Source organism: Narcine bancroftii, chromosome 3 (genome assembly GCF_036971445.1).
Source record: "Narcine bancroftii isolate sNarBan1 chromosome 3, sNarBan1.hap1, whole genome shotgun sequence".
Lineage (NCBI taxonomy): Eukaryota > Metazoa > Chordata > Chondrichthyes > Torpediniformes > Narcinidae > Narcine > Narcine bancroftii.
This window is the reverse complement of record NC_091471.1, coordinates 330,016,678-330,040,659: the sequence shown is the minus strand read 5'-3', so window position 1 is coordinate 330,040,659 and position 23,982 is coordinate 330,016,678. Positions and strand designations below refer to the sequence as shown.

The 23,982-nt window shown below is 48.8% G+C and overlaps 1 protein-coding gene and 1 long non-coding RNA gene across 4 annotated transcripts in view; one reads left to right on the top strand and one right to left on the bottom strand.

The window, feature by feature from the left end:
- Positions 1–1,341: 1,341 nt before the first annotated feature.
- On the bottom strand, positions 1,342–6,069 carry LOC138759200 (uncharacterized). The gene is made up of 2 exons (XR_011354656.1): positions 5,891–6,069; positions 1,342–5,048 (listed from the first exon to the last, which is right to left on the bottom strand). It is a non-coding gene; the product is annotated as an uncharacterized lncRNA (long non-coding RNA).
- Positions 6,070–9,417: 3,348 nt separating this feature from the next.
- The window catches only part of LOC138759196 (GATA-binding factor 2-like), a 28,552-nt gene continuing 13,987 nt past the window's right edge, over positions 9,418–23,982 (top strand). The window contains exon 1 of one of the 3 annotated variants that reach the window (XM_069929254.1): positions 9,418–9,645. Coding sequence is in view for 1 of the 3 variants with exons in the window: in XM_069929252.1 (XP_069785353.1) it covers positions 16,898–17,087 (190 nt within the window). In the remaining 2 variants the exon portion in view is untranslated. Of the gene's footprint in view, positions 9,646–16,451; positions 16,622–16,888; positions 17,088–23,982 lie in introns of those variants that run through there. The other 2 variants (XM_069929253.1, XM_069929252.1) reach the window with 2 other exon arrangements.

Genomic DNA, 23,982 nt, shown 5'->3' with positions numbered 1-23,982 from the left:
ATTTAGCATGTTTTCAGAAGTCTTTTTAAGTTAACTTCCTGCCATCATGTCAAAGAGTTGTACAGCATGAAGGAAGGTCCTTTAGCTCACCTGATCTGTGCCAGCCATCAGGTACTGATCATTCCAGCTCTGAGGCCTCATTGCCCAAGGGTTCAGCAGGCCAGGAGTTGGACTAGAGTTGTGAGTCTAGGGCAGTGGGACCCTCAGTGACCTGTTCATAGAGGCAGAGGCTCTAATGTTTCAGGAGCTCCTGAGCAGGCAGGCATCTCCAAGGGGTTATTACCCCATGAGATTTAAGTGAAGGTGGATGGTCAAATGGATGCGAGAAGGTAATCTGAGGACCCACATCTCCATTCTCAATGGAGGACATATGCTCCCTGTGGGGGCCACAGACTGAAATCATAAAATATATCTTGATTTTTATGTAGTTGGTAGAAGAGAAATAGGGAAGAAACCAATTAAACGACTGATTCACAGGGGAGGAGGAACATTTTCTTTGAACAGAGAGAATGGCTGACTGAGAGAACACTGCTAGTGGGATGGTTTTGTCATGCTGTTGCAACACCAGTGATCAGGACTGGGTTTGAATCCCGTACTCTCTGTAAGAAGTTTGTATATTCTCCCTGTGTCTATATAGGTTTCATCCAAGGGCTCTGGTTTCCTCCCATAGTTCAAAACATACCAGGTCTTGTAGGTCAATTGGATATAATTGGGCAGCATGGGCTTGTGGGCCAGAAGAGCCTGTTACTGAATTGTATGTATGCATGACTGAGCTTAAGAGAGGCTCCGTTGAACCTGTGCAATATTAAGAGTGCATCTACCACTTGAATTGCAAAGGTGTGGAGGCCTGAGACAAATGCAGCAGGTAGCACACATGTGGTGGACCGAAGGGCCTGTCTCTGCACTGAACTGAGTCCCAAGTGCCTGTTCACAGAGCTTGTGCATTTGGGCTTGTCTTTTGCTCTCTGGGTGTGAATCAGCTGCCTGGGGCATTTCAACAGAAGAGTAATTCCTGTGAAACACTCTTATCTCTTGAGGCCAGGTCCCAGTTCTGGAGGTCATCAATGCAAAGGCAGGCAGCTGCTCACGATGGATGGAGCACAACACAGAACAGTACATTCCCTTTGGCCTTCAATCTTGTGCCAACCTACATAAACCTACTCAACAATCTGACTCTTCCCCACCTTGCACCCATAACCCTCTATTTTTCTTGCATCCATGAGCCTGTTTAAGAGTCTTTGAAATACCTGTGATTGTACCAGCCTCCATTGCCACCCCTTGTTAAAGCAGACCTGTGAATACTTGAAGTGGAGCGGGTCAAGAACTTTAAATTCCTGGGTGTCAACAGCTGTCATGTTCTTTATTGTTGCTTTGCAAAGTGTGAGAACTCCGTGATAGCAAGAGGCACCATTCTCTGCAGCTAATCTCACCACAAGGGATTCTGCCAAGTGGTTTACAAGTTGAATTTTATACAGACAAATTTCTAGTATTTCAGATCATTCGAACAGACTTTTCCCCTATACATACATGTTTCTAAAGATATTTCTTAGGATTCATTATATCAGGCCGTGTCCCTCACTCAATGGTTAAAAGTCTTTTGGAAGTAAATTAAGAAAGTCTGCAGCAACCATAGATGAAGTAAAAACACAATGCTGGAAAAATTCAGCAGGTCAAACTGTGTCCTTTATACAGCAAAGATAAAGATACGTAATCAATATTTTGGGCTTTAGCCCTTCATCAAGGGATGAATAAATGTGAACAGGCATCTGAGCAAAATGGTGGGAGGTAGGGAGGAACACGATCACATAGGCAGGAGGTAATAGATGGATAAGGGAAGGAGGTCACACTAGCAAAGGGGTGGAGGGAGGATGGCCCTGTGAATGAGGAGGGAAGGGATAGAGAGCTGGAGGAAAGAAGACAGAGGGAAAGGGAAGGAAGGGAGAATGGAAAGTAGACTAGCAGGAACTGGAGAAGATGATGTTAATGCCATCCGGTTGGAAAGTGCCCAGAAGGAAAATCTGTTGTTCTCCAATGTACGGGAGGTCATGGTGTGACAGTATATGAGGAAGTGGACAGACATGTCTGTGCAGGAGTGGGGCCCAGAATTAAAGTGGTCGGCCACTGGGAGATTCCTGTCACTGATGCAGACAGTGAAGGTGCTCAGCGAAGCGATCTCCCTGTTTGTGCCCAGTCTCTCCGATGTAGAGAAGGTCACAAAGGGAGCAGTGGACGCAGAAGGTAACTCCTGCGGAGACTCAAGTAAAATGTTGCTCGCTTGAAAAGACTGATTTGGGACCCGAAAGATGGTGAGGAAGGAGGTGTGGGCATGTGTGGCACCTCCTGCAGCCACAGGTGAAGGTGCCACGGGGGGGGGGGGAGGGTGTGATTGGTGGGGAGGGATGAGTGCACGAGGGAGTCACTGAGGGAGCAGTCCTTACAGAAGATCTTTTACTGATTTTGCCAAATATGGAGTTGTTCTTCACAATCAGCTTTAACTTTACTGAACCATTAACATATGGAATGGAATGTTTGTTGCTTTTTAATTTTTTTCACATTCTCACCTGCCAATACATTCCAGGCACCCCCTACTCACTATGTAAAAAAGCGTACCCCTGACATCTTCCCTGAATTTTCCTGCACTCCACCTTATGCAGTTGTCCTCTGTCATGGAAGGTTTAAAAATAAATTGATCGGAGGAGGGAGTGAGCGGAGGGGGGGATGTGTCAAAGATTGGGAAGGAGAGGAGGCAAGTTTGTCTAGGCAGGGCAAGGGAGTTTCATGTGGGCAGCCCACACTTTCGCCAGAAGGTCATGGGGTGAGGTCCTGTTCTGAACATAACAAATAGGAGCAGGAGTTGGCCATCCAGCCTGAGCTTGCTCTGTCATTCAATGTGATCATGGCTGATCTGATGATAGTCTCATTTCTACCGACCTCCCTTTTCCCCATGTCCCTTAATTCCCCGACGTAAATATCGAACCAACTTTGTCTTAAATATATTTACTAAGGTTGCCTCCACTGCTTCAATGAGCAGTGAATTCCACAGATAACCCACCTTCTGAGAAAAGCATCTCTGTCCGAAATCTACTACCCTAGATCTTGAGGCTATGTCCCCTAGTTCTGGTCTCCCCCATGAATGGAAACAATGTTTCTACCTCCATCTTATCTATGCCTTTTATAATTTTATACTTTTCTATGAGATTAGAACCATAGAACAAAACAGCACAGAAACAGGCCCTTTGGCCCTTCTAGTCTCTGCCAATCCATTTTTCTGCCTAGTCCCACTGACCTGCACCCAGTCAATAGCCCTACATACCTCTCCCATCCATGTACCTATCCAAATTCTTCTTAAATGTTAAAATTGAGTCCACATTCTTCACTTCAGCTGGCAGCTCGTTCCACACTTCCATCACTCTGTGTGAAGTTCCTCCTTTCATTCCCCCTAAACTTTTCCCATTTCACCCTTATCCCATGTCCTCTGGTTTGTATCTCACCTACCCTCAGTGGAAAAAGCCGAACTACATTTACTCTGTCTATCCCTCTCATAATTTTAAATACCTCGATCAATAATGTCAACCTGTTTAACCTTTCCCTATAACTCAGTTCCTGAAGTCCTGGCAACATCTGAGTAAATCTTCTCTCCACTTTTTCAATCTTATTGATATCTTTCCTGTAGTTTGGTGACCAAAACTGCACACAATATACCAAATTTGGCCTCAACTATGTCTTATACAACTTTACAATGACATCCCAACTCCTGAACTCAATACTTTGATTTCTGAAGGCCAATGTGCCAAAAGCTCTGTTTACAACCCTATCCACCTGTGACACCACTTTCAGGTAATTATGTCTCTGTACTCCCAGATCCTTCAGTTCTCCTGCACTTCTCAGTCCCCGACCATTTACTGTGTACGTCCTTTCTTGGTTTGTCCTTCCAAAATGCAACACTTCACCCTTGTCTGCATTAAATTCCATGGCCATTTTTTCAGCCCATTTTTCCAGCTGGTCCAGATCCCTCTGCAAGCTTTGAAAACCTTCCTTGCTGTCCTCAACACCTCCAATCTTAGTGACATCTGCAAACCTTTCCCTCTCATTCTTCTAAATTCCAGAGAGTACAATCCCAGATGACTTAATCTCTCCTCATAGGCTAACTGTCTCATTTCTTGAATCAACTTAATGAACCTCCTCTGCTCTGCCTCCAAAGCCAGTGCATCCTCCCTCAATTCAGGAGAACAGGACTGCACCCAGTTCTCCAGATGCGGCCTCACCAGGACCTTGTACAGTTGCAGCTGAACCTCCCTGCTCCTAAATTCAATCCTTCCAGCAATGAAGGCCAACGTCCCATTGGCCTTCTCGACAGCCTGCTGCAAACCAACCTTTTGTGATTCATGCGCAAGCCCTTTCAAGTCCTTCTCCATGGCAGCCTGCTGCAATCACTTGCTGTTTAAATAATATTCTGATCTTCCATTTTTCTTTCCAAAGTGGATAATCTCATATTTACCAATGATGTACTCCATTTGCCAGACCCTTGCCCACTCACTGAACCTATTTATATCTCTCTGCAAACTCTCTGTAACTTCTGCACAATTTGCTTTTCCACTCAATTTAGTGTCATCGGCAAACTTAGATACAATGCACTCTGTCCCCTCTTCCAGATTGTTCATTGTGAACAGTTGCAGTCCCAGCACCCCTGCGGTACCCAGCTCACCAATGGCAAGTGAGAAAGGGCAGTGCAGAGCACCTTATTGGAAGGGCAAGTCTGGGGGAGTGTTGCCTTATGGGAAGGACAGAGGTGGGGAAATGCTACTGCGATGGAGGGGCAAGGTTAAGGGAGCGCCACACTATTTTGAATCTAGGGAAAAAAACCTCACAGTTCCACAGTCAAATTCTTGCTAGAGTTGATTTTAAACTTTATCCTGGCTGCATTCTTCTTATCAAGTAAATTTCAGTGCTGGAGGGCAGTGCTGATGAAGATCACATTCTTGTCAAGACCTGTTTACCACGTCCACGTTCTGTATTCTCAAGAACTGAGTCGTCTGGGACTGTACTCGCTGGAATTTAGAAGAATGAGAGGGGATTTGATGGAAACGCATGCAATTATGAAAGGCAAGGATAAGATAGAGGTAGGTAAGTGGTTTCTCCATTGATGAGGGAGACTTTAACGAGAGGACAGCCTCAGGATAGTAGATTCAGGGTACTAAATTTAGGACGGAGATGAGGAAGAACTGCTTTTCCCAGAGGGTGGGGAATCTGTGGAATTCTCTGCCCATTGGAGTAGAGGAGGTGACCTCAGTAAATATATTTAAGACAAGGCTGGATGGATTTTTACATCGTACGGGGAATTAAGGGATATGGGGAAAAGACAGGTAGATGGAGATGAGCCCATCATCAGATCTGTCATGATGTCATTGAATGGCAGGGCAAGCTCGACAGGCTGGATGGCCTATTTATGTTCTTAATCCCAGGACCTGATCTTGGAAGAGGTCCTCTCGGAATGATGCTGAATCTTTCCACTTCCTCAACACAGAGGGCAGAGGAGGGAATATCATTAATGTCGTTGATAAATGTTTAGGGCAATTTGTAAACCAAGCATTCTGGGGAATAGGGCTGGCATAGCAGGCCTGGAGAGGCTGAATGCCAGCCTCCTGTTCCTCTCCTTCAGGAAGGAACATCTCCATTTCCCAAGCTAAGATCGATGAGGGATGTTTCCAAAAGAAAGTGCTGCCCCTCGAGTGACGTACTTGCACCTCTGAGCTTCTCACAGATGGTGAAGGGAACTTGTGGTTGGCATACAGGGAACTCCAAAGCCAACAAAAGCACAAATTCCCAGATGCAAAGAGGTGGCAGTGACCGAGAATCCCATTGTTACGATGCTAGCTGAGGGATCATTTACCTGGGAGGCCTTTGGCAGTGTTGAGGGGTCTCCACCTCCCACAGTGCGGAGCTCCCATGGTACCATCCTTTCCACAGTGCGGAGCTCCCTCAGTACTGCCCCTCCTACAGCACTGAGTTCCCATGGTACTGTCCTTCTCACAGTGTGGAGCTCCTTCAGTACTGCCCCTCCTGCAGCACAGAGCTCCCTCAGAATGGTCCCTCCCACAGTGTGTAGCCCCCTCAGTACTGCCCCACCCACAGTGCGGAGCTCCCTCAGTATTGCCCCTCCCACAGCGCGGTCCTCCCTCAATACTGCCCCTCTTGCAGCATGGAGCTCTCTCCTCAACGCCCCTCCCACCATATGAAACTCCTTCACTACCAGCCCTCCCACAGCACAGAGCTCCCTCAGTAGTGCCCTGCAGGATCACCTTGGCCCTTGTGCCCATCTTCCAGCCGAGATCCTGGAAGCTGGTGTCTTACAGCTGATGCCTCAGAGTCCAGATCAGAATGGCAACCAGTCAGAGGGGTTAATTTTCCTCAACTTCTCCCCTGACAGGGGAAAATGACTGTTCAGATTTCTGAGTGCTTATGACCCAATGACTGCCTTCCATCAGATAAAACTCTTATCAGTGAGAAACAGGGAGTGGAGATGGGTGGCTTTATCACTGGACAAGGCAGCCACTCTTTAGTAGAAGCTGCTATGTAGATTATGAAGTGTGTTTGGTGGGGCACTTGAGGAGGTGGGGATGGGCCACCCAGCAGTTGACTAATATTCCTCCTGGTTAGAAGGGAAGCAGAGATACAACATTTATACATTTTATAAATGATGCTATCGCCTTCCGAGTTCCTTCACCACACAGTCTCATTTAACCGTCACACCATCCTCCCTGTGGTCAGGTCTTGGCTCGTTCTGTAGTTGCTGTAATGCCCTTCTTCTCTCTCCGGCTCTGTGCTGTTTCCCCCCCACCCCCTCCCGCCTCTGGGGAGCAACACATTCACGCTTCCAGAGGTCTCAGGTGGGGGGGGGGGTAAGGTTGGAGGGCTCCCACAATGGGGAACTCCCCCACTACCCTCCCTCAGTTAGGAACTCCCTCACTACTCTCCCCCATTGTGCAGATCTCCTTCACTACCCTCCCCCACCATGCAGAGTTTCCTCAGCACGGAGCTCCCTCACTACCCTCTCTCTCACAGTATGAAGCTCCCTCACTAACCCCCTCCCTCAGCAACACCCTTTCATTAGCACAGTGTTTTCTCATTTCCCTACCCTCACACCCCCCCCCCCCACACAGTGCAGTGCTCCCTCATTAACCACTTCTCAGTGCAGAGCTTCCTCGTTGCCCCCTTTCCCACAGTGTGGAGTGCCCTCAGCACTGCAGTGAATTGTAGCAGCTAATTTGTGCCTGAGGAGGTGTTATAAACACCAGTGTACTGGGCAGAATATTGGCAAACATGCAGGTGTAAACAGATCCACTCTCAGGCCAGGGAGTGCTGCATTGCGGGAGGGGTGGTGAGGAGGGAGCTCTGCACTGCAGGAGGGGCAGTGAGGAGGGAGCTCCATGCTGCAGGAGGGGCTGTGAGGAGGGAGCTCTGCACTGCAGGAGGGGATGTGAGGAGGGAGCTCCATGCTGCAGGAGGGGTAGTGAGGAGGGAGCTCTGCACTGCAGGAGGGGCTGTGAGGAGGGAGCTTCATGCTGCAGGAGGGCCTGTGAGGAGGGAGCTGCACTGCAGAAGGGGCTGTGAGGAGGGAGCTCTGCACTGTGGGAGGGTCAGTGAGAGTGGCAGTGGGAGAGATCCCTGCTGTTAGAGGAACGGTGTGGGAGCTCTGCACTGTGGCAAGGGTGGTGAGGGAGCTCCATGGTGGGAGTGGTGCGGTGAGGGAGCACCACGGTGGGAGGTGTGATGAGGGAGCTCTGCACTATAGGAGGGGCAGTGAGGAGGGGGCTCCATACTGTGAGAGGGGCAATAAGGGCGTCCTGCACATTAGGAGGGGCAGTGAGAGAGCTCTGCACTACGGGAAGGAGAGTGATGAGGGAGTGTTGTATTGTTGCTGGTGGTGGTAATGCATTAGGATTCCCTCCCCACCTGCTAACAGCCCCAAGCTTTTTACTCCACTTCAGGGGAGCTAGGAATGGACATTGAATCCCACCATCGTCCATAACCACTGCACCTTTACATTCACCTTGCAGTGAATGTAAGGTCTGGTCTCAGTGAGCGATCATTCTCAGCCCTTTTTCCCTAGCCTGTCTGGTCCTTCCACACTGCTTGAAGACTTGGCTTGCGTGGATGCAGGTACCTGGAGCAGCCACGATGGCAAACTGCATTGCGCGTCTCCCGGTATGCCTGGGCAGTATGGCACCAAATGTTGTTATGAAGATGTTAAGTTCACTTGGATTTTGGACGGAAGGAAGAGAAAGGATGGAGGATATTCGCAATGGGGCGGGTGTTTCTCCACAGTGAGATGTCAGAGAGAAGCAGATTTGGTCCAGTTAATCCATGATAACCTGCTTTGCACTAATCCCACAGGCCACCAAGTGCCTTCTGACCTCTGATCTTACTTTATTCTCCCCCACCCCCCAAGATTCCACCCCTGCTTGGCCACATTCCTGGGCCAGTGCATCAACCCCCAAAGCGCACACTTAGTCTATGTAGAAAGCAGAGAGTAGTGGATGGAAAGTATTCTACCTGGAGGTCAATGACTAGTAGAGTTCTGCAGGGATCTGTTCTTGATCCCCTGCTCTTGGTGATTTTTATAAATGACCTAGATGAAGAGGCAAATGGATAGGTCAGTAAGTTTAAGGATGATATGGAGAGTTGTGGATAGTGTTGAAGGTTGTTATTGGTAATTACAGGATATAGACAGAGTGTAGAGTTGGGCAGAGAAGTGGCAGATGGAGTTCAATCTGGATAAGTGTGAGGTGATGCATTTTGAAGGTCAAACCTGAAGGCTGACTACAGCATTAGTGGTTGGTTACTTAACCATGTGGATGAACAGAGGGACTTTGGGGTCCAAATCCATGCATCTCTCAACGGTGCCATGCTGGTTGATAGGATAGTTAAGAAGGCCTATTTGATGCTGAGCTTCATTAGTTGGGGGATTGAATTCAGGAGTCGAGAGGTCATGTTGCAACTCTACAAATCTCTGGTGAGACCATACTTGGAGGATTGTGTTCATTTCTGGTCACCTCATTACAGGAAGGATGTGGAAGGTCTAGAGAGGGTGCAGAAGAGATTTACCAGGATGTTGCCTGGATTGGAAAATAAGTTTTAGGAAGCAAGGTTAGCAAAGCTTTGGAGAGAAGAAGGATGAGAGGAGACTTCATAGAAGTCTACAAGATTCTGAGAGGCGTAAATAGGGTGAACAATTAGCACCTGTTTCCCAGGAATAGCAAACTACAGATGTCAGTACAAAGTGAAGGGAGGGAAGTTTAGGGGTAAGTTTTGTACCCAGAGAGTTGGGGCCTGGAATGCTTTGCCAGGGGAGGCTGGAAAATTAGGGGCATTTGAGGGACTCTTAGACAGGTCCACAAATGGAAGGAGTGGGTTCAGTACTCTTTTTGGGTTATAAATATATGAGTTGGCACAACATCGAGGGCCGAAGGGCCTGTACTGTGCTGCACAATGTTCTATGTGGGAGGTAAAGGGGGGGTGGATGGAAGGGAGAGCATGCAAACTCCACACAGACTGACTCTACCAGAGGTCAAGATGTGCCAGCACCTTCGCCCTGCTGCGTCAATAGAAAGAAAGGGAGAGGTTCACCTAATTTTGTCGATCAAGGTGAGTCCTACCTATTTCAATGTGAATTTAAATAATATTAACAGGAGGCTAATACTGATTGGATGCTCAGAAAATGCAACCAGTAAAGCGTAACATTAAATAAAATATATTTGCAGGAATAGTGTTGAGGCTTTAGAGAGGGTGCTAAAGAGATTTAATTTTTAGAATTTAGACATAAAGCACGGAAAACAGGCTATTTCGGCCCACGACCCTGTGCCTCCCAATTAACCTTCAACCCCCAGTACGTTTTGAAGGGTGGGAGGAAACTGGAGCATCTGGACGAAACCCAAGCAGAGTGAAACACGATAGGCTGCAAATGCCGCGATTGTAGTTAAAAACACCGAAATGCTGGAGGAACTCAGCTGATCATTTCAGCATCTAGAGGAGACAAAGATATATCGCCGACATTTCGGACCTGAGCCCGTCTTCAAAGAAAATTCAGAAAAGGCAGAAGCAGGATATATCCAAAAGTCTCAGAGTTCAAACAACTGGGGGAGGAATCCAGACCAACAAAAAGGTGTTAATTGGATAAGGGACTAGGTAGAATTTATCATGTCTGTGCGAAAGGAGACAGGGAATGGAGAGACGAAGGGGGAAGCAGGGGATTGGTGGGGGGGGTGGTTTAACGAAAGCCAGATAAGTTAATATTAATGCCATCCAGTTGGAGGGTGCCCAGTCGGAAGATGAGGTGTTGTTCCTCCAATTTATAGGTGGTCTCAGTCTGGCAGTGCATGAGACCATCGACAGACATGTCGGCAAGCGAATGGGGTGGGGAATTGAAATGGGTGGCCATTGGGAGATCCACACTGTTGCAGCAGATAGAGTTGAGGTACTCAACAAAGCAATCTCCCAGTCTGCCTCCAGTCTCTCCGATGTAGAGGAGACCACAGTCGGAGAACCGGATGCAGTAGATGATCCCTGCAGATACACAAGTGAAATATTGCTAAGACTGTTTGGGGCCCCAAATGGTATTGAGGGAGGGGGGAGTGGACAAGGGAGTCAAGAAGGGAGCGGTCCCTGTGGAAGGCAGAGAGGAGAGGGGACTATGTGTCCAGTGGTGGGATGATGTAGGTGGCGGAAGTGGTGGAGGAGAATGTGTTGGATGCGAAAGCTGGTGGGGTGGTAGGTGAGGACAAGAGGAATCCTGTCCTTGTTGCGTGTGGGGGCGGAGGGGGCCAGGGCAGATGTGCGGGTAATGCAGGATATGCAGGTGAGTGCTGAATTGAGGGTGGTAGAAGGAAAGCCACATTGTTTGAATAAACCCACACAGACACTGGGAGAACATACTTACAGCTAGGATGTTGCCTGGTTTGGAGAACATCTTGTGAGTACAGAGTTTGTATGTTCCTGTCAGGATTTAATTCAAGGTTAGCAGGCAGAGGTTTTTGAAGTATATTGTGGATCTGGTTCGGAAGAAGAAATAGGTGTATAGCACATGGAGCAAACGAGATACTTGAGGAGTATAAAAAATGCAAGAAAAACCTGAAGAAAGAAATCAGGAAGGTTAAAAGACACAAGGTTGCTTTGGCAGAGAATGTGAAGGAAAATCCTAAGGGTTTCTACAGGTACATTAAGTGCAAAAGGATAGTAAGAGACAAAATGGGTCCCCTTGAAGATAAAAGTAGTGGGCTTTGTATGGAGCCAAAAGAGATGGGGGAGATCTTAAATATTTTTATTTCATCAGTATTCACTCAGGAAATGGGCACAGAGCCATGGGAAGTCAGGAAAACAAGAAGTGAGGTCATGGATCCTATGCAGATTAAAGAGAATGAAGTGCTTGCTGTCTTAAAGCAAATAAGGGTGGATAAATCCACAGGGTCTGACAAGATATTCTCTTGGACCTTGAGGGAGGCTCATGTAGAAATTGCAGGGGCTCTGGCAGAAATATTTAAAATGTCCTTAGCCACAGGTGTAGTGCCAAAGGATAGGAGGGTATCTCACATTGTTCCGTTGTTTAAAAGAGGCTCCTGGAAATTACAGGCCGGTGAGCCTGACGTCAGTAGTAGGAAAATTATTGGAAGGTGTTCTAAGAGATCAGATATAGAAATATTTGGATAGGCATGGACTGATTAGAGATAGTTAACATGGCTTGGTGCATGGTAGGTCATGTTTAACCAATCTTACCAAGTTTTTCAAAGAGGTTACCAGGAAAGTTGATGAAGGAAAGGCTGTGGATGTTGTTTATATGGGCTTTAGTAAGGCCTTTGACAAGGTCCCGCATGGGAGGTTCATCAGAAAGGTTCAGACTCTCGGTGAAGTAGTGAACTGGATTTTACAATGGCAGAACAGAAGAAGCCAGAGAGTAGTGGTGGATGATCGCTTCTCAGACTGGAGCCCTGTGACTAGTGGTGTTCCTCAGGGATCGGTGCTGGGACCATTGTTGTTTGTCATCTGGATGATCATGTGGTAAATTGAATCAGCAAGTTAGCAGATGACAACTGATTGGAGGTGTTGTCATCTGGGAATGTACTCGCTGGAATTTAGAAGAATGAGAGGGAATCTTTCAAGTTTGCACATGTCACTAAGATTGGAGGCTTTGTGGACAGAGGAAAGGTTTCAAAGCTTGCAGAGGGATCTGGACCAGCTGGAAAAATGGGCTGAAAAATGGCCGATGGAATTTAATGCAGACAAGTGTGAGGAGTTGCATTTTGGAAGGACAAACCAAGAAAGGACATACACAGTAAATGGTCAGGCACTGAGGAGTGCGGTAGAACTGAGGGATCTGGGAATACAGATACATAATTCACTGAAAGTGGCATTACAGGTTGGAGAGGGTTGTAAAGCGAGCTTTTGGCACATTGGCCTTCATAAATCAAAGTATTGAGTTCAGGAGTTGGGATGTCATTGTAAAGTTGTATAAGATATTGGTGAGGCCAAATTTGGAGAATTTTGTGCAGTTTTGGTCACCGAAATTCAGGAAAGATATCAATAAGAAAGAAAGAGTGCAGAGATGATTTACTAGGATGTTGCCTGGCTCCATGAACTGAGTTACAGGGAAAGGTTAAACAGGTTAGGACTTTATTCCCTGCAGAGTAGAAGAATGAGGGGAGATTTGATCGGGATTTAAAATTATGAGGGGGATCGACAGAGTAAATGTAGACTGGCTTTTTCCATTGAGGATAGGTGAGATACAAACCAGAGGACATGGGTTACAGATGAAAAGGGAAACTGAAGGTAAACTGAAGGTTAAGTTGGTAATGAAGAAGGCAAATGCAATACTGGCATTATTTTGAGAGGAATAGAATATAAGAGGAGGAATGTGATGTTGAGGCTTTATAAGGCACTGGTAAAGATGTTACAAGTATTGTGAACAGTTTTGGGCTCCTCATTTAAGAAAAGATGTGCTGACATTGGAGAGGATTCCTTCCAAATGGAAAGTCTTCCGTTCACAGGGATGATTCTGGGAATGAAAGGGTTATCATATGAAGAGCATTTGACAACTCTTAGGCTGTACTTGTTGGAATTTAGGAGAATGAGGGGTCTTATTGAAACATTTTGAATGTTGAAAGGCATGGACAGAGTAGATGTAGAAAGGTTATTTCCCACGTTGCTCTGTGGTTAGAAAGGGATTTCTTCAGGTGGTATGTGAGTGGAAAAGAAAGGTTGAGAACCACTGGTTTAGAATAAGAGGGCACAATTTCAGAAGTGAAGGGCAACCATGTGTACGGATTTCTTCAGCCAGAGGGTGGTGAATCTGTGGAATTCGTGGCCACAGGCGGTTGTGGAGGCTGGGTCATTGGGTGAATTTAAGACAGAGATTGACAGGTTCTTGATTAGCTGGGGCATCAAAGGTTATGGGGAGAAGGCCAGACGGTGGGGCTGAGTGGGAGAGTGGATCAGCTTAGGATTAAATGGCAGGGCAGACTTGAGGGTAGAATAGCCTCTTTCAACTCCGATGTCTTACGGTCTTATTTGTGGTGGAAAGCTGAATTACTTCCTTCCACAGCTTTTCCCACGTCCCTAAAATAGTTTATCTGGCCTTCATTTATTGTCCCTAAAATGGGAGAAACAAAAATGGAGTAGTCCTGGCTATAAGAACTGGTTGAACCTCCAAACTCCCCATCTCCAGGGCATGTACAGAGTGTTGTGGAACTGTGCTGGGAGCATCTTGGTGTTGGTGAGACTGCACTTGGAGATTTGAGTGCACTCCTGGACTTGGTGGGTCAGTCGTTTATTACCATCTGATTGCACAAATACAACCCGATGAAACAGCGTTTTATTGACTCACGACTGGATCTGGCGATGCAGTCATAGGTCAGTAGTGTGAACAGGAGCAGGCTGAGCACACAGGCCTGAGGTGCGCTGACGCACAGCCTGATGGTGCTCAATGTTCTGCCACTGTCCCAGGCAGATTACAGACTTGCCATTTGGAAGGAGGTGATCAAACTGGAGGGGTTGCAGAAAGGATTCACAAGAATGAAGCAGGCACCAGAGGCCATGGGCTGAAAGGAGAGACTGGAACAGGCTAGGACTGTTTTCCCTGGAGTGCAGGGGTGAATGCCAAGGGGTTTACACCATCAAAAGGGGCAGAGAGAAGATGGACTGTTGGTGCTTCTCCCTAGGGTAGGGGAATCTAAAACGACTGGACATCATTTTAAGATGAGAGGAGGAAGATGGAAAGGGGGTCTGAGAGATGGTGGACTGCCAGAGGAAGTGGAGGAGGAGGTGGGAACAAGTACAGGTCCAAGGACAGGGAAGGTTGAGAGGGATATAGGCCAAAGGTAGGCAAATGGAACTGACTGAGAATGGTGAATGACTACTCAAAAAAGCTCAACAGCATTGTCCACTGGAGGGATACCCAGCCACACTTGTTCACCCCCTCCACCACCCAGGCACAGCAGCTGGAATCTGTACCCTCTCCAGGGTGCCCTGCAGCAACTTGCTCAGAATCCCTCATACAGCACCTTCCAGACCTACTGCCTTGACCGGCAAGGGGAACACACCACTTCCTCCTATAAGGGGGGCCCCTTCACCTAGACCATCGAACAGGACTAGGACAGCTGACCCCACTGCCTCGACCAGCAAAGGGGACCCAACAGCCTCCTCTGGCAAGAGGGACTAGGCCAGCAAACCCTATTGCTAGGGTCGCTCCCCACGCAACACCCTGACTGCCATGGCTGGAACTCCCTCCCTGGCCACATTGCGGGTTACCCACACACACACATTGAGTGGCTGTGGAAGCTAGCTCCCCTCTTCTTGAGGGCCATTGAATGCTAGCAAAGCCCACGCCCCCTTCGAATAAAGGCAAACGTGAACTTGCTGAGTCCAAATAAGCAGTTCCATTTTTCCAATGAAAACACAAGTGATTGCCGGTCGCTGGAATAGTTCTCTACCAGGAACAGGTCACTGTCCAGTTCTACTGGCAGGGCCTAGAACATCGCCTCCTCACTGATTATCAACACAGGCTCAACCTCAAGGATGCGTGCTTAGTCCACTGCTTTACTCATTATACACAGTCAACTGTGTGGCCAGGCACAATTCCAATGCTACCTACAAGTTTTCCGATGACACCACAGTTGTCGGCAGAATCACAAATGGCAATGAGGAAGCATTCAGATCAGCTCATTGAGTGGTGTAATGACAAAAACCTTGTGCTCAGCTTTTGCAAAATCAAGATGATTGTGGAATTCAGGAGGAAGTTAGGGAAACGCGACCAAGTCCTCATTGAGGATTCAGTAGTGGAGAGGGTCAAGGACTTCAAATTCCAGGGAGAATATCTCTGAGGATCTGCCCTGGAGCCTCCATGTCGATGCAATCATGAAGAAGGCTCACCTGTGGCTGTACTTTGTAAGGAGTTTGAGGAGATTCAATACATCACCAAAGACTCTTGTAAACTTCTACAGGGGTACCGTGGAGAGCATTCTGGCTGGTTGCATCACTGCCTGGAATGGAGGCACTAACTCTCAGGACAAGAATAAATTCCAGAGGGTTGTAAACTCGGCCTGCAACATCGCAGGCACCAGACTTCACTCCATCGAGACATCGACATGAGGCGGAGTCTTAAAAAAGCAGTCTCTACTCTCAAACACCCCCAACAACCAGGCCATGCCCTCTTCACTCTGTGACCATCGGGAAGGAGGTACAGGAGCCTAAAGATGAGCACTCAGCCTCACAAGGACAACTTTTTCCCCTCCGCCATTAGATTCCTGAACGATCAATGAACCAAAGACACGGCGTTACTTTTCAGGGACTATTTTGTTTTTTTTCTTGTTGTAAAAGTGGTTTATATGAACGCTTCCACTATGACGCTACCGTAAAACACTGAATTTCGTGACTTGTTCATGATAATAAATTCTGATTCTGAACCATGGGCCACTGGTTTAAAAGTAAGGTCCCGCAGATGAGGCAAAATGGTGTTGCTCGGAGGGCTGCGAGACTCTGGTCATGACTCTTCTTTCGAAGGGCATTGGGAGCAGAGTCTTTGAATGTCTTTAAGGCAGCAGGAGATAGGATCTTGACAAGTGAGGGGAGAGGTTGTCAGCAAGAATAGAGTTGAGGTTACATTCAGATCAGATCTGCAGGGCCTGTGTTTGTCCAGGAGTAGACTAACACCCGAGAGGCGAGCCATTATCCACGACTTCCCCGTGCCAGCGGGTTGACTGCAGCAGAGGGAAGACCCTTGGTGCTGCAGGAAAATCGACAGCAAGGTCCGGAGGCCCTGACACAGCCTGCAGGCTATTCTGGGAGTGGTGAGGCTTCCGATCGGCGACTGCCCATGGGTGGGGTGGGGCGGACGAGGACTGATAGAAGCTCCCTCCCACCGGTTTCCACCCCTCTCCCCTCCCCTCCCCTTTCTGACTGCCACCCAGTCAACATAAATCTATCGCTCCCGTATCAGTAGGTTTAATCACCCGCTCCCTCCCGCCCGATAATGTGCTCGAGGTGACCAGATCGAAGATAGCCAGGGAACTATCACTGACTCTGTGTGCTGCGCAAGGCTCCCTGCCTTGCTCGTGACTTTTTTTTTGCCTGAAAGGTTGGTGGCTTTTGAAAGATGATTATCTCCTCAGTTTCTGATCTTGATGTCTTTCCCTATCTCTGGGCTGCGCTTATGATGGAGCATATCTGCCTGAAATGTCGATCCTTTCTCGATAGCAGCTGGAGAAGTGTCTCTTGTCGGTCTCCCATTCTCCTTTCCCTGTAACCTGTTGTCTTTCAGCTAGCTGCCTCTGTGTGTGTGAGGTGGAGGGGGTGAAACAGATCCATTGGGCGGGTGAGTCATCATTTTCCCCACTCCCCTTCTACCCATTTCATGGACATGACCCCCACTTCCCCACCTCCAACACTTACCCTGATTCATTCCTTCCTTGGCGCCAGGTGCCATGGGAGGGAGAGGATGGGCTGTGAATGCAGCCAAACTCCCACGGAGGGAAAAAAGCTATTGGAACCGGATCTGCCTGTAACTCTCCAACCAAGGGTGTTCTTCTGGCCTTCCCCTGCAGGTGAGCCTGGGTGATGACCCCCATCCAGATGTGTCTGGTGGGTGCCAGAGGACTGGAGTGGAGGGAGCAGTGATCTGAGGCGAGGGTTGCAGGCTCTCTTGAAGTAGCCTCTAGCCTGCAGTACTCTGGCAAGTCTCCCCCTTATATCTCTGAATCCCTCAGGCGGACTCTCAGCAGAAAGACGACCAGGATTTTTAATGCCTCTGAATTCTCGACAGCAACTGCTTCCTAGGCTATCATCTATGCTCAAATTCCTCCTAGATGCTCCTATCTTGGGTCATAGGATTCTTCAGCCTCTCCATTCTAGGGCTTGCCATTTTGCTTCAGTTCCTGGTCAAACAACACCAGCTGCTCCAAATCCTTATCCACCCATCCCTATAACCACATCCTTCCCTTCATCCCTGTATCTCTGTAACCTGCTCTGTCCACTACCTCTCAATTGCTTCAGCCCCTCTTACCAGCCCCTGAATCACCCCCTGATTCTGTAACTCCTTCTTGCTTCAATAACCCTCCCTGTATCTTCAACACTTACCAGTCCCAACAAACTTCCGCATCTCTGTAACCCTCTCCTGCCCCAACATACCTCCCTGTCTCTGTAAGCCCCTCCAGTTCCCACACCCCTCCCTGTTTCTGAAACCCCCTCCAGTTCCCTGCACTCTCCCTGACTCTGTAACCCCTTCTGGTCCCCTATACCCCTCCCTGTCTCTGTAAACCCCTCTGGTCCCCTGCACCCTCCCTGTCACTGTAATCCCCTCCGGTCGCCCTACTACCCTCCCCATCTCTGTTATACCCTTCAACTGCTACACCCCTGAGATATCTCTTTCTGAGACAGAGCAGCAGAGCATGGGTGAAAAATAAAACTAAAACTGGAGAGCGATGTGTTTAGCCCGGTCTGGCTGGAGATAGCCCTCAAGGATGACTGACAGCGGTTATCTGGCAGTGCAGGCGGGGATAAGATAACGTTTACAGACAGTCCCTCAGCCTTGCAAACTACTCAATGTGTCAAACATTATCAGGGAGGAGAGTGAATGCCTTGTCTCGATCCAGTCCAGGAAACGTTATGTTAACATCCATGGGGCCACAGCTGGAAATGAACAGTGGGCCACACAAAAAGAGGGGAAAGAGAGGAAGGGAGAGTGTGATTGGGAGAGGGAGAATGTGATGGAGAGAGGGAGAGTGTAATGGGGAGAGGGAGGGAGAGTGTGATAGAGAGAGAGGGAGTGATGGGGAGAGGGAGGGAGAGTGTGATGGGGAGAGGGAGGGAGAATGTGATGGGGAGAGGGAGGGAGAGTGTGATAGGGAGAGTGTGATGAGGAGAGGGAAAGTGATGGGGAGAGGGAGAATGTGATGGGGAGAATGTGATGGAGAGAGGGAGAGTGTAATGGGGAGAGGGAGGGAGAGTGTGATGGAGAGAGAGGGAGTGATGGCAAGAGGGAGGGAGAGTGTGATGGGGAGAGGGAGGGAGAGTGTGATGGGGAGAGGGAGGGAGAGTGTGATAGGGAGAGTGTGATGAGGAGAGGGAGAGTGTGATGGGGAGAGGGAGGGAGAGTGTGATGGGGAGAGGGAGGGAGAGTGTGATGGGGAGAGGGATGGAGAGAGTGATGGGGAGAGGGAGGGAGAGTGTGATGGGGAGAGAGAGAGAGTGATGGGGAGAGGGAGGGAGAGTGTGATGGGGAGAGGGAGGGAGAGTGTGATGGGGAGAGGGAGGGAGGATGTGATGGGGAGAGAGAGAGAGTGTGATGGGGAGAGGGAGGGAGAGTGTGATGGGGAGAGGGAGGGAGAGTGTGATGGGGAGAGGGAGAGTGTGATGGAGAGAGGGAGAGAGAATGTGATGGGGAGAGGGAGGGAGAGTGTGATGGGGAGAGGGAGGGAGAGTGTGATGGGGAGAGGGAGGGAGAGTGTGATGGAGAGAGGGAGGGAGAGTGTGATGGGGAGAGGGAGGGAGAGTGTGATGGGGAAAGGGAGGGAGAGTGTGATGGGGAGAGAGAGGGAGAGTGTGATGGAGAGAGAGGGAGAGTGTGATGGGGAGAGAGAGAGTGTGATGGCGAGAGAGGGAGGGAGAGTGTGATGGGGAGAGGGAGGGAGAATGTGATGGGGAGAGGGAGGGAGAGTGTGATGGGGAGAGGGAGGGAGAGTGTGATGGGGAGAGGGAGGGAGAATGTGATGGGGAGAGGGAGGGAGAGTGTGATGGGGAGAGGGAGGGAGAGTGTGATGGGGAGAGGGTGGGAGAGTATGATGGGGAGAGGGAGGGAGAGTGTGATGGGGAGAGGGAGGGAGAGTGTGATGGGGAGAGGGAGGGAGAGTGTGATGGGGAGAGGGAGGGAGAATGTGATGGGGAGAGGGAGGGAGAGTGTGATAGGGAGAGTGTGATGAGGAGAGGGAAATTGATGGGGAGAGGGAGAATGTGATGGGGAGAATGTGATGGAGAGAGGGAGAGTGTAATGGGGAGAGGGAGGGAGAGTGTGATGGGGAGAGGGAGGGAGAGTGTGATGGGGAGAGGGAGGGAGAGTGTGATGGGGAGAGGGAGGGAGAGTGTGATAGGGAGAGTGTGATGAGGAGAGGGAGAGTGTGATGGGGAGAGGGAGGGAGAGTGTGATGGGGAGAGGGAGGGAGAGTGTGATGGGGAGAGGGAGGGAGAGTGTGATAGGGAGAGTGTGATGAGGAGAGGGAAAGTGTGATGGGGAGAGGGAGAATGTGATGGGGAGAATGTGATGGAGAGAGGGAGAGTGTAATGGGGAGAGAGAGGGAGAGTGTGATGGAGAGAGAGGGAGTGATGGCAAGAGGGAGGGAGAGTGTGATGGGGAGAGGGAGGGAGAGTGTGATGGGGAGAGGGAGGGAGAGTGTGATAGGGAGAGTGTGATGAGGAGAGGGAGAGTGTGATGGGGAGAGGGAGGGAGAGTGTGATGGGGAGAGGGAGGGAGAGTGTGATGAGGAGAGGGAGGGAGAGTGTGATGGGGAGAGGGAGGGAGAGTGTGATGGGGAGAGAGAGAGAGTGATGGGGAGAGGGAGGGAGAGTGTGATGGGGAGAGGGAGGGAGAGTGTGATGGGGAGAGGGAGGGAGGATGTGATGGGGAGAGAGAGAGAGAGTGTGATGGGGAGAGGGAGGGAGAGTGTGATGGGGAGAGGGAGGGAGAGTGTGATGGGGAGAGGGAGGGAGAGTGTGATGGGGAGAGGGAGAGAGAATGTGATGGGGAGAGGGAGGGAGAGTGTGATGGGGAGAGGGAGGGAGAGTGTGATGGGGAGAGGGAGGGAGAGTGTGATGGAGAGAGGGAGGGAGAGTGTGATGGGGAGAGGGAGGGAGAGTGTGATGGGGAGAGGGAGGGAGAGTGTGATGGGGAGAGAGAGGGAGAGTGTGATGGAGAGAGAGGGAGAGTGTGATGGGGAGAGAGAGAGTGTGATGGCGAGAGAGGGAGGGAGAGTGTGATGGGGAGAGGGAGGGAGAATGTGATGGGGAGAGGGAGGGAGAGTGTGATGGGGAGAGTGAGGGAGAGTGTGATGGGGAGAGGGAGCGAGAGTGTGATGGGGAGAGGGAGGGAGAGTGTGATGGGGAGAGGGAGGGAGAGTGTGATGGGGAGAGGGAGGGAGAGTGTGATGGGAGAGAGAGGGAGAGTGTGATGGAGAAAGAGGGAGAGGGTGATGGGGAGAGAGAGAGAGTGTGTGATGGGGAGAGGGAGAGTGTGATGGTGAGAGAGGGAGGGAGAGTGTGATGGGGAGAGGGAGAGTGTGATGGGGAGAGGGAGGGAGAGTGTGATGGGGAGAGGGAGGGAGAGTGTGATGGGGAGAGGGAGGGAGTGTTGAGAGAGAGAGGGAGAATGTGATGGGGAGAGGGAGGGAGAGTGTGATGGGGAGAGGGAGGGAGTGATGAGAGAGAGAGGGAGAATGTGATGGGGAGAGGAAGAGTGATGGGGAGAGAGGGAGAGTGATGCGGAGAGAGGGAGAGTGTGATAGGGTGTGATAGGGAGGAAAATGTAGGGGAGATGGAATAATGGGAGAGAGTGGGGAAGGTAAAGAATAACTAGTGGAGGAAAGTGAGATAGTGATTGGTGAGGGTGAGGGAGAGTGAGAGATGATAGGACACGAACTGGAGTGTGAGTGGTAGGGAATTGCATTGGAAATATATCCTTATTCCGTATGGACCTGCTGAGTTCCTCCAGCGTTTATTGTGTTTTCACTCTTCACCTTATCTACCTGTGCTGCCATCTTCTGGAATCCTTGAAGGGTGAAAAGGGTGAATTATTTGCAGTTCAGTGTACATTTCTGCTCGTCAGAGACATGCTCCAGCCCAGGAGGTTTTTTACTTCTGTAAATGAAGGTGATTTTTAAATTAAAAAAAAATAGATATAGCACAGTGACAGGCCCTTCCAGCCCACGAGCTCACGCTGCCCAGTGAGCAGTGATTTAGACATATTTAGACATACATACATCACAGTAACAGGCCCTTTTGGCCCACAAGTCTGTGCCACTCAATTTACACCAAATTAACCTGCACCCCTCGTACGTTTTGAATGGTGGGAAGAAACCGGAGTCTCCAAGGAAAAACCACATAGACACGGGGAAGACGTACAAAATCCTTGCAGACAGCGTGGGAGTCAAACCCTGGTCCCGATCGCTGGCGCTGTAAAAGGTGTTGTTCTAACTGCTACACCAACTGTGCGGACCTGATATTGTCATGCACAGAAATATAATGATCAAATGCACCAAAATTCTTTCTTACTGCAGACACATATGTTATGCCAGTTACAATGGTATGAATTAAATTACTTCAGTGGGCCAAGAAAGGAAAAAGAGTTAATAAATTACATTAACAATCTAAGAGGGGACAGAATGTAGTGCATCTAAGTTTGCTAAATTGAGTGGAAAATCAAAATGTGCAGAGGATACGGAGAGTCTTCAGAGAGATATAGACAGGTTATGTGGGTGGGCAAAGGTATGAGTACAATGTTATAAATGTAAGTTTAAAATGTAAGGAATCTTAGGAAGGAAAATTTGAAGATCAGATTACAATGGCAAACGATTGCAGCATGCTACCATACAGAAGGACTTGGGAGTGCTTGTGCATGAATCACAAAAGGTTGGTTTGCAGGTGCAGCAGACTGTCGAGAAGGCCAATGGAACGTTGTCCTTCATGGCTGGAGGGATTGAATTTAGGTGCAGGGAGGTTCTGCTGCAACTGTACAAGGTCCTGGTGAGGCCACACCTGGAGTAACACATGCAGTTCTGGTCTCCTGACTTGAAGAAGGATGTACTGGCTTTGGAGGCAGTGTGGAGGTTCATTCAGGTTCATTCCAGAGATATGGGGAGATTGAATCTTCTGGGACTGTACTCACTGGAATTTAGAAGAATAAGAGGGGATCTTATAGAAACATACAATTATGAAAGGCATGGATAAGATAGAGGTAGGTAAGTTATTCCCATTGGTGGGGGAGTCCAGAACTAGGGGATATCACCTCAAGGTTCAGGGTAGTAGATTTAGGATGGAGATGAGGAGGAACTGCTTTTCCCAGAGGGTGGGGATTCTGCGGAATTCACCGCCCATTGAAGCAGTGGAGGCGACCTCAGTAAATATATTTAGAACAAGGTTGGATCAATTTTTACATTGTAGGGGAATTAAGGGATATGGGGAAAAGGCAGGTAGGTGTAGATGAGCACATCATCAGATCAGCCATGATCTCATTGAATGGCGGAGCAGGCTTGATGGGCTGGATAGCCAACTCCTGCTCCTGTTTCTGATGTTCTTAAACATAAAAAGATAGATAAATATTCAAACTTGTAATTAGCACAGTAGTGCAAACAGACCTTTTGGTGGTTGTGGAGTAATTTATGTTTAGGGGAGTACAGGGAAGTTCAAGAACTTGTAAATGTTGGAAAAAAAAGCTGTTCTTGCACCTGGAGATGCCAGACTTCAGACTTCTGTATCTTCTACGTCATAGGTGGACAGGGTCGTAAAGAGAGCTTTTGGAACATTGGCCTTCATAGATCAAAGTATTGAGTTGGGATGTTTTAGTAAAGTTGTATAAGACATTGGAGCAGCCAAATATTGTGTGCAGTTTTGGTCACCGAACTACAGGAAGGATATTAATAAGATGGAGAGAGGGCAGAGAAGATTTACTGGGATATTGCCTGGACTTCAGGAACTGAGTTACAGGGAAAGGTTAAACAGGTTCAAACTTTATTCCCTGGAGTGTAGAAGAATGAGGGGAGATTTGATAGAGCTGTTTAAAATTATGAGGGGGGACAGACAGAGTAAACGTAGGTCGGCTTTTGGTGAGATACAAACCAGAGGACATGGGATAAGGGTGAAAAGGGAAAACATTTTGGGGGAACATTAGGGGTAACTTCTTCACACAGAGATTGGTGAGTGTGTGGAACATGCTGTCACCTGAAGTGGTGAATGCCAGCTCAATTTTGACATTTAAGAATAATTTGGAAAAGGGAGGGTTATGGTTTAGTTGCAGGTCAGTGGAACTAAGCAGAATAGTAGTTTGACAGACTAGAATGGTCTGTTTTCGGTCATGTAATGGTTTTGCCTGATTATGTGGTTGGTTGCCTTCTGGAAGCAGTGCTTCACACAGGAGCCAATAGCAGTAAGATCTAGGATGGGATCTCACCAGTGGAGCTGACCCCAAGGCAATGCCAGTGCAAGCCTGCACCCCATCATTCCGGCAGCCGAACCGTCACGCCTAGCCCAAGAAGCCGCTTGAGCCCAAAATTTCAAGCCCTTAGCTCAAACAGGAAGTGATTCAGGAAAGCTCAAGGACCTGGGGTGAGATTTCGTTCAGGGTTCTCCAATGAAATCACCATGAGTCACTCTTATGTAAGCAAAAAGATGACTCGAAACAAACAGAATGTTCACACAATGTAGACTCTGATCACCCTTACTTTGTTCAATCACATC